Source organism: Camelus dromedarius, chromosome 19, assembly GCF_036321535.1.
Source record: "Camelus dromedarius isolate mCamDro1 chromosome 19, mCamDro1.pat, whole genome shotgun sequence".
NCBI classification, from domain to species: Eukaryota; Metazoa; Chordata; class Mammalia; order Artiodactyla; family Camelidae; genus Camelus; species Camelus dromedarius.
In genome coordinates this window covers 23,684,940-23,695,677 of record NC_087454.1, presented here as the reverse complement: position 1 = coordinate 23,695,677, position 10,738 = coordinate 23,684,940, and the positions used below count along the sequence as shown (strand labels likewise).

At 39.2% G+C, this 10,738-nt stretch overlaps 1 protein-coding gene across 1 annotated transcript; it reads right to left on the bottom strand.

The window, feature by feature from the left end:
* Window positions 1-2,895: 2,895 nt before the first annotated feature.
* Window positions 2,896-9,952, bottom strand: SRSF3 (serine and arginine rich splicing factor 3). Its single transcript, XM_010994475.3, has 6 exons — window positions 9,812-9,952; window positions 7,813-8,020; window positions 6,420-6,554; window positions 4,222-4,260; window positions 3,903-3,989; window positions 2,896-3,723 (listed from the first exon to the last, which is right to left on the bottom strand). Exons 2-6 carry the CDS (start codon window positions 8,016-8,018, stop codon window positions 3,696-3,698), a joined length of 495 nt encoding a protein of 164 aa, XP_010992777.1. The 5' UTR covers window positions 8,019-8,020; window positions 9,812-9,952; the 3' UTR covers window positions 2,896-3,695.
* Window positions 9,953-10,738: the final 786 nt, after the last annotated feature.

Here is a 10,738-nt window from a genome sequence, read left to right as displayed (position 1 = left end):
GGAATTATTCAAAAATAATTTTTAGCTCTCAAAACAGTGCTAATTTTTATACTGATCCTTTTCATTCCCTCTTTCAAATGATCAATACAAATAACCCCCACTCCCTTCCAAGGCAGCTTGCTTAAGCAATCTTTCAGCAACTTTCCCCCTTGACTCTAGTTTTGGGACTTGGCAAAAAAAAAAATAAATAAAATAAAATAAAATAAAATAAAGACCAATAAAGGATGCTGACTTGCCCTAAATTAATCTGAATGAGTTATGTACTGAAACGAAGATGCCAGTTCACAAGTGAATAGGACTTCAAAAAGAAAGGGAAGTCACCTATAAACCACTTTTCTGGAAGGCTTAAATTCTGCTCTGGAAATAAACCTCTCCAAATTATGTACTGATACTTAGCAAAGAAGCTAAGTATCAATGTTTCCAGAGATTTTCACTTCAAGACTATAAATACATACACATACTAATAGTTAAAGCACTAGATGGCCAGATTTTAAGACTTCAGTAAAATAATCATATAATACAATGTTTTATGCGTGTCAGAGAGAACTAAGGAAAAACTAAAGATGAGAAAAGTTAACGCTCTACGCGTTTATTTCACGTGTTTAGGAAACATTTTGGCTGTTCTCACGTGTTCCATCCAGGTAGAGAAAAGAACTGGGATACAGAACAGAGTCTAAATACTGTATTATGAATTTCTGCAGTCCCAATAAGGGGTAAGTTGTATGAACAAAATCAAGCAGTTACACTATGTTTATCAAGACAAATTTTCAATGTATCTTCTTAGAACCTCACAAGTATGCTGTATACAGCTGAATTCTTTTTAAGTATTCAATGAATCTTTAACAGGATTAAGAGAATTTTGTGGACACATAAAACTGAATTCAACACTATCAGATTTTTTTGATAAAAATATACTCCAACCCAGTTTTTCTTCAGCTACTTTAATTATAAAAATCTTTCATGTTCTCAAAAAAAAGAAAAGAAAAACCAGAAGGCAACAGTCTAGTACAAAAATATACAACTAGAAGACATTACCCACCAAACTAGATCTGACAACTAAATCATGTTTAGGATTCTGAAAATAAAAGCACATTTAAGACAAAGTACTAAACCAGTGGTTCTTATATAACCAGGGATGGGAAAACTAATCAATGTGCCTGGAATCAGGCTGTGATTTTGAAAAACTTCTGTCATTCCAGATAAAGCGCAGTACGAATATGAACTAAATGACTACAATAAAAAGCAACCAGGATTTCCCATCCAGACAGGAGTCTAACTAAAAAGGTAGAGATGCCATCTACTGACCATGTGATCTTTTGAACTGGAAAGAGTATAAACCTAGATAAATGGTATCTACATCTCATAAAATTTCTCTAATTTATCTTTGTCTTCACCTTTTTCTGCTTAAGACATGGAAGTCATAAGTAACCCACAATGAACTGAGAACTACAAAATGTTATATATTCTTGCAAGTATAAAAACCAACTATAATCTTCAAATGTTATGTTTCCTTACATTATCACCAAGTATTAAGTGACCTCTCGTGAACACATGTAATCACTACCCCAAAAGTCAAGTTTTTGTGACTGCTTTCATTAACATACTCAACTTAGGATGCATAACAACTGGCTAAAGGGACTTGTAATTTCAGAAATTACAGGAACTATAGACCTTTTAATAGCCATAATGTAAATGCAGAATGCAAGGGTTTAACCATTTCTGTCTTCCTTTTTTTTTCTACAAGCCATAAACCTGTGCTAGGGCTTCTGGTTAAAGTGATTACAAATTTGGACCGTAAGGTCAGATAGCTCCCTGAGGTTGACTTTTTATCAGGTTGTTTAGCCACATTATAGCCATAAGCTACCATCCTTTAAAAAAAAAACTTTCAGCAAGTTGCTTACTGCCAAAAATGCCCTTATAAATTTATAAGAGCAGTGTAATTATTGATGTACCATATTACTTCCATGAATTATTAGCTATCTTGCCTTGCTCCTAACAAAGTTTAGGCTATGAAATGTCAAGACTAAAGGCCCAAAGCCAGAGCTCCCAGTAAGTCAACAGGCAGTCTCAAAAGTGTCTTCTATATTAAGGCTCATACTGAACTTCACTGGCAATTCTCCCGTGTCACCAATAACTCTCTTCTCCCGATAAGGACCACTGGAAATAACTTTAGAACCTACATCTTATAAAATATCCTTAAAGATTAAAGCAATGACTTATCTTTCATATTAAAGACAGTACAGCATAATCCAAAACTATCTTTAGCACATTTAAGGAAACTAAGCCACAAGACTGTTGCATTAATCTACTTGCACAAAAATTTGAAGTCACAACTCCTCTAGATTTCTAAGAGGAAAGTTATGCAGGCCTCCATAGTCAGTTCTGCACTTACATTTGGACCATAGTGGATTTTACATCATGGTGGATCAATCTAGAATTCCCATGCAACCTCAAATTATATAAAATGGAAGCAATTTTTAAAGCTTTGTGGAAAGCTCTCATGCTAATGATAAAAGCCTTTTTTATGGTAACTTTGGGTTATAATATATCAGATGGCTGTACTTTAAAATGTTGGTCACTGAGTATCAAAGACTTTGAACTGGCTTCTACTCCTAAAAAAAATGTATTACCACTTAGGTGGACAACCAAAAATTCCCTTTTCTTCAAAAGCCTCAATTGTGTTTCTTACAAAGTAAGATTTGTGTAACCAACTGCCTTTTATGGGACAAGAAACTATGGTAATAGTGGGTTCGACTATTACATAATTATGCTAATATTTTTATTGTCAAAAGCACTTTACAAGAAAATAAGTATGGCTTCCAATAGGAATGTTATACCTGGACTTGGTACCAAGCTCACAGATTTTACTTTTGCAAGGAAAAACAGGCTTTCAGGTTAAACAACAATTGTAACCAAAACTTTAATCCCAAGGATTCTCACAAAACATTACAAATGACAGCATGAAAAAAAATCTTGCACAGTAACTCAGAAGTTCAGCTCTACAATGTACCCTTAAACTGGCAGGACACTGGTATCTTGGATAGTCTCAAATTTCCCAATAAAGAATGTTACAAAAAGCTATGTATTCATATACAGCAATCACAAAAAGAACTTATGACCTAAAGCAAAGGTAAACTAACTTTCTTGAAACTTAAGATTCTACACCAACTGGACAACCTCTTGTCCAGTGTGAAGACTAGTGAGATTTTAAAACCTCTAATCTAGCTTAATGGTGCAGCTTTAATTTTTACCTGCTGGCTTTTATTCATAGCAGCTTTTAGACTGCTTGTTCAACTATAGCTGCATACCATATCCCAGCTATGCAAAGTCGTTACAATTTTTGCCAGTTTTGTTTCCATAGTATTAATCACACTTTAGCTGGAGGAGCTAGAAGTTTATTATAGAGGTTTATTATGTCTATGTATGACTAAAATTCAAAGCAAATTCAATTTTGCTTAAGGGAACATTGTAAAGTAACAATTCTTGGTATTACATGCCTCATATGATCCATTTTAAACCATAGAGAATTACATCTTTATGTGTCACTGTTCCAAGAGACAAACAAATGTGAACAGCTAAAACATCTTAAAAATGCACCAAGCTTATGAAGTCTCAAACAAAACTTGAATTTTCTGTACATACTCCTGTCAAATGAAGTTATTTCCTGTACACCACTCCTCTTGCAAACAGGTCTTCTATTTCCTTTCATTTGACCTAGATCGGCTAAAGAAACAGAAAAACAAAAGTTACACCTGTAACTTGATTACACTCTGATGTCATCCAAAGACTTTTCATGGTAAAGTTATTAAAATTGTGTCAAAATGGCTTAAGAGACGACCTGTTTGTTTTTAGCACATTACGTATGCAAGGTCTTACATGGCATAGATCATTAAAGATCTTACCTACGAGACCTAGAGAAAGAACGGGATGGCTTGTGATTTCTTTCCCGAGACAGCGATCTCTCTCTTCTCCTATCTCTAGAAAGGGACCTGAAGTCAGAGAAAAGAAAAATAGGGCCATTCAGAACTATACACAACAAATATTTCCAAGTTTCTGAAAACTAAAAAGCTGGTTCATTCTTACAACTGGCTCTACATGCTATTTAATTCATTACTAAAATCAAAGTCTATTACCAATAACCACATCGCTTGGAAAACACCTTAGGAACAGCAAAACACTTGCATGCCTAAGAATGTGGCCCCCAAAATGGTAGTTATTTACCTGCTCCGGCTGCGAGAGAAGCTTCTCCGTCTTGGAGATCTAAAAGCAGAAACAGGAAAATTAGGCTAACTGTCGATTAGCATTTATGGCGTGAGGCATTTCCCAACTTTTCAATCTCACTGTTGGGCCCAGTGAATGTGCCGAAGAACTGGCACCCATCGTCCAAAAAATTAAAAATTAAAAAAAAAGAAAAGAAAAAAAAAAAAGGCATAGAAGGATTAAGGAACCAAAAGCTCAAGTGAAAAGCAGGTATTCCAACCATGGATTCACTTTAACAAAGAATGCTTCACAGCAGATCTGTCCAATGCAAGACTTCACGTCAAACTAACTTCACTACCCAAACACCACACCAAAATGTAGTCCCACAAGTAGTTCCAAAAACAGTACCATAAACCAGTATTTGGAACCCATGCAAACCTGTAAGTCCATGACAAGACTTAGGTACCAGGTGGATAGTGTAATTCTGTGAAAACGCGCTAGGTGTAAATATTGATGCCATTAAGTGCTACATTAGAACTGCATTTGTGATCGTCACATTTAAGAGTGTGTTTAGGCTTATCAAAATTACCTTAGCTTGGCCCACTTCACCCCCAAAATTTAAAAAATTTGAGAACTGTTAGTAAAACCATTTAAAGGTGATAGGATACAACAAATTTTTGCTAGAAAAGAAAGCTAAATCTGTTAGAGTTATTAAAAATTTTAGTTTGGCATCTCACACATGCAAATAAGTTTCACTTGAAGGTCTAGTTACATTATGAGTTCCCTATCACCCTTAAAAGTTTTATTCAAGCAATATATATGTACGTTACCATTCAATTATGCACAGCCAGCCTTTGATCCAGAAAAAAGAATTACTTTAAGCCGCTTACTCCTTATTTTAACCAGCAGTAAACTGTATAAGCAGGAAAAACTTACTAGTTTTTGGGTTTCAACAAGCTAGAAATGGTGAGGTGAGGCTGCCGGACTGACGGCCAGGAAGAATTTGCTGAAAAGGTTTTGCCAGATGTTGCGTTGGATTTAGTTGGTTGGCGAAGGGGGTGTTGTGGATTTTTCCTGCTTTTTTGTTAGCCGAAGGCTGCTGCTGTAGTTGTTGTGAAGACATTTGGTAAATAAACAGCTGAGCTGATTGGCCAGGAATGTGTGGGCGGTCGAGGTGGCTGCTGCCGATTTGGTTAAGGTTGGAGAGAAGGCTGAGAGAAAACAGCATGCTCGGGAACCAAAGGGCGGTGCAACCTGACGACTGGCCATGCCTGGGTCATGTGAAACGACACCAGCCAAGCTGAATGGGGCGCGCTGGTCACATGACGCTGAAAGGGCTAGTTGACTGGCTAATGCAGACTCAGAGGGTGGTGAGAAGAGACATGATGGTGACTCTGTAACGGGGTTCATTTTTATTAATAGATGGACCAAAAAGCACAAAAAAAAATGAAAAACAAGCCATCAGTACAACCATCTATTAGCTAACAAATACTCTTTATTATGATGGGCAACAGTGTGTTGTTTTGTCTTTCAACACAGCAAAAGGGGCAAGATTTTGAACTCCTATCTCCTAGAAGGACTCCACTCACCTGTAAGAGGTAAATTCAGTCCTATAGAAACTATTTTGAAGTTTTGAGGAGATGTGGAGTCAGCATCCAGACAATACTGCCTGGCCCAAGAATGATGCCATTTTCAATTATAAAAAAAACTGAATTCTCTCCTATTTGGGTTTGAAGAACAGATGACTGGGATTACTTTAGCCCCCTTTTTTGGTCAGTGACTTAAGTTAGTTTCAGAAATGATATCTAATTTACCAGTTAACATTAAAACAGCTGCCTGTTTGATAAATATTACAATCGTGCTAATAGTAGAAAACACATTTTTGTGAAGAGCTAGAGTTGAATGTAATGTCTGTCATTATGGAGTCAAGAAATGGAAAAAGGCCTAAATTGAAGTATAAGGGAAGACTTGGAAAGATGCAACTAGAAGATGAACTAGAAGATAGATCCAAGATAGAAGTTACTCACTACCAACATGAACAGTGATCTAAAGACAAAAGCCAACACTCAGCACAACTCACATACCCCAAACTACACCCAGCAAATGTTTCATAAAAACCTCTGATTCTTCAGTTTAAAACCCACCAAAAACTTTAAGAGAAATACCTGCTCCTATTAGCTACTCCATTACATCAATACCTCTAAACACGCTCTAAGTACCTGCGGCGGGGTGGAGGACTCCTTCTCCGATAATCATCTCGAGGGCGACGACCCCAAGAGGGAGGTGGTCCACGATTTCGACTTCTCTTTTCACCATTGGACAGTTCCACCCTTACTCGGCAGCCACACAGTGTTCTAGGGGGCAAGAAATGTTAAATTTAAAGCAGCAAAGTTGACCTTCAAGTGTATCAAAGCAAAACAAAACAACTCTCCTATAGTTAGCTTCTTTGCAAAGAACATACCTGAATGTCTGCAGAATCCTTAATACCAAAACAAATTTCAGTTCCCTCATTTTTTTCTAGTAAAGAACACCAACTTCCTTACATCTTTGTTAGTCAGATCATTGGGCTCAATGTTAACAGCTGCAATTTAAGTGTGAAAACCTCTGGATTCATCCTCAAAGAACTAGTTCATCTGTACATCCTATTGTGACTTCTTCTGAGGTCCCAACAACTGTTTACTAATCTTACTATACTGTATTCATCGGTCTCCACCTCCCCCCCCCCAACCAATTAAACAGCAATAAACAGGACAGAAGCATTCTGGTCATTTAACGTCACCATCTCCCCCCAATCACCACACAATAGTTGACACATACATAATAAACTGCAGCTGAGAATACAGAAAAATAGTTATCTCCCACCTTTTCATTGGTCCACAAACACTGAATTTAGATAAGCCACTTAATTTGGAAAATGACTAGGAAGAGGTGGGACCCTGGAAAATTTTTAATTTCTGTAATCTACTTAAATAAATGACCTTTTATAAAGCTGTACTGCCAACCCTCAGACCCCTTAATTTTGGGATCTTGAAAATTGAATTCTTGCTTTCATGAAATCCAATGGTTTTCAAAACCAGGAAGGAGAAGGGAAACAACACCTGTTCACTGGAAGACACAGGTGTTACAACAGGTAATAGGACACTGTAATGCAAAGGGAAATAGCTGTATGATCCACACACTTCCCAAACTATTTCAAACCTGTGTAAAAGATAATGGTACAATAAACCCATGTAACCACTATCCAACTACAATCAGTTTGTGGCCACAAGGCCATGTTTGATTCCACAATTATTCTACAAACAATTCAAAGGGGACAACAGTGCTCTATGGAAGGTTTAGATTCAAACGTCTCAAGGGTTTTCTGAATGCACCTATCCACTCAACCAAGGACTGTTAAAAGTTACTTTCTTCAATGGTCAACTGAACAGAAATGTTTCCTACATACCTTCACTAAAACTGTTCAGTCCTTTTGATTCCAAAAACAGGTTTATGTGAATCTCCAATAACATCAACTTCAGACAGCCAAGAAGCCATCTAGAAGTCACGTATCCTAGAGATTTTAAATATTAAAACACAAGCAACATTTACCATTAGTATAAATTAGTAAATTACCTCCCATCTAGCTCTCGGACAGCATCCGCTGCATCTCGAGGATCTTCAAATTCAACAAAAGCAAAGCCAGGAGGGTTTCTAGCAACCCAAACACTTCGGAGTGGTCCGTAATAGCCAAAAGCTCGTTCCAATTCAGTCTTGTTACCATTGTTTCCAAGATTACCTACATAAACTTTACAGTCCAATGGACAGGAATCACGATGCATTTCTGTAACAAAAAGAAAATACCCCAAATATCATAATCCACACAGTGAAAAAAACTAGTCTTTGGAAAGAATTCAAAAATACTAAAAACCAAAAAAGTAAAAGTACTGCCCTTGAAACACCCAGACTCACCCCAATCGTTACAGATAACTGCCTGGAAGCCAGCACAAATTGCATTAAAAATAAAACAAAAGACTGCCTCCCCAAAAAAATGGGGGGGAAAAAATACCCTGGAGGAGCATTTACCACAAAGTAGGCAGTTAGGGACTTTACCTGCTATTTCAATGAACCTCAAAAAATTTTTTTTCAACAGGCACTGAGAAAGGTAAGCAAATCCTGAAGACTCAAAAACAAAATGAACTGTAAACTGACAATACTTAAAAAAAAAAAAACCGAAATGAAATGCTTAAGAAATACAGCAGTTAAGGCTAAACCACTAGAAAAGTGATACAAATGTGCCTTCACAAGACTAAACTTAACCAGCCTCATAATCCACAAGCAGCAAGACAAACTTTTTAAATTGTACCTCACTGTATTCTCAACAGCCAAAAGATGTTAACCCAAGTTCAGCAACAAATGGTTAAATTATCCGCAACAGAGGAATGAAGTACAATTCAAGGATGAAGTACTCATAAATGCTACAAACTTGAAGGCTGGATGCTAAATTAGATACCAGACGCAGAACCGCACAAACTTATTTAGACTCCACGCATATGAAATATCCAAAATGGGTAAATCCATAGAGTAGTGGCTACCAGGGGCTAGGTAGGGGAGGAGTGGGATAGGGCAAACAGGGAGTGGCTACTTAACGTGTACAGCTCTCCTTAGGGGGTATAAAATGTTTTGGAACTAGAGGTGATGTTGCACAACATTGTGACTGTACCAAATACCTCTGAATCGTGCACTTTAAAATGAATCTTACGTTACTTTCACCTCGGGTGGGGGTAATAGGTATTCGTTATGATTTTACGGCACTTTGTGGGCTTACATCTGATAAATCACTACTTATAAAGGCGCCTCAGCAATAAATCTAGTCAACTTATAAGCCAGTATCAATTGCACAGAAAAAGCAGCCTGTCCCATAACTCAGCTGAAGGGCTGTTGACAAACACCATGTTCTCACTCTGGGCTAATCAAATTTTAAAAAGCCAGTCCAGACACATCCTATTTGCATGACCTCACCCTGTGCCCAAAAGTTCTGAGACTAAATCATTGCTAGGGAATGGGGGGGGGGGGGCACTACCGTGACCAGTTTCAGGCCTACGTATTAACAGGAAGCAGCTACAAGAACAATTCAGCTCAAGGAAGATCGGTTTCAAAAAAAAAAACAACTAGATTCAGGCTGTATAAAGTGAAATCAAGTTAAAATTACAAAAATGAGGTGACTACAGAAATCATTTAATATGGGTCGAAAGATCCAGTCTTGATTCGTGACTTGAAAAAATCCTGAGAAGCTACCTGAGAAAACGTGCCCCCCCACCCCCAAAAAAGGCGCCATAAATTCAAAGGCCGCGGCCCCGAGTACAACCGATTACCGAGTTCCTCTTCGCCTCAACTCTCGGGCAGTCTCACTCTCTGGCTTATCACTCCCAGTGAAGGGTTAAAAACACCTCCACTTCCAGACCTGGGAACATCCTCCCAAGGGCCGAGAGCCCCCGCCACCGCCCCGTGCTGAACGTCACAAAATGGCGGCTGCGTCTCTTTGTCTCAGTCTGGCACCGCCATTGGCCCGGCCCGACCTGGGTCCTGTTAAGTTCCACTTCCCACTTCATTTCTTAAGTCGCTGGTCTCTTACCGAGATCTTGTGTTAAAAACGCGGAGGCTCAAAACCACACACCCTCGGCAGGGTCGTCCCGCTCCCCACACGCGAGACTCCCGCAGATGCTCTCGCTGACCTGGCGTCCACGAAATGGCGGACCACCGCCTTCTCCCCGCCCTTATTTATACGCCAACTGGAGTCACATGATTGGACGGGCTCGCCCAATGAAAAGCGGAGGAGGTCGTGACGGAGCAGCTACAAACGCAGCGAGAACCGCGGTTACTGGGAGCGCGCTCTGGCTGTGCCGCCTTGTCCGCGGAGACGAGCGCTGTTACGCTCTGGTCGCCTGAGGCCCGGAGAGTGTAATTTCCCCGCTGCAGACATTCGAGTTACCCTCAGTCCCCCCTCCCTCATCTCCAAATAGGCTAGGGTTCCCAGGCGCCTTTAGAGCCTTTTGCTTCTAATGAGATTAAAGTATTAGATGAATTCACTAATTACTTTATCCTTGTGAGCGGTTAGGCTGGAACTAAGACCGTCAGTTTTGCAAACGTGCTACGGAGTTGCTCTCAAGGTCACGGAACTGTTTGTGACTGAGCTGCCACCAGATTGTGCCCGCCCAGGTCCCACACTTAAGGAAAAGCCCGATCCTGGAAGGGCTGCCCAACTCTGGCTGGTTTTCCACCTCTCACCCAAACTGCAGGATTTGGCAGAGATGGTAGCGTCATCATCCTGGACTCTTGAAATGTTTACTAGAAACTCAATGGCAAATGAGACTGGTCAGGCAGTCTGGAAACGATCACCTTTAGCAAATAACAGTGAAAGAAGGTTCCTGAAGAAGATTGAATTTAAATTCTGGGACGCCAAACGAGTGCCAGCCTGTCTCCTTGCAACGGTATTGACCTGGGGGCAGGGGTGGGACCCATGGGTCATTCACACTTCACTTTGTTTTCCACTTCCATAAAA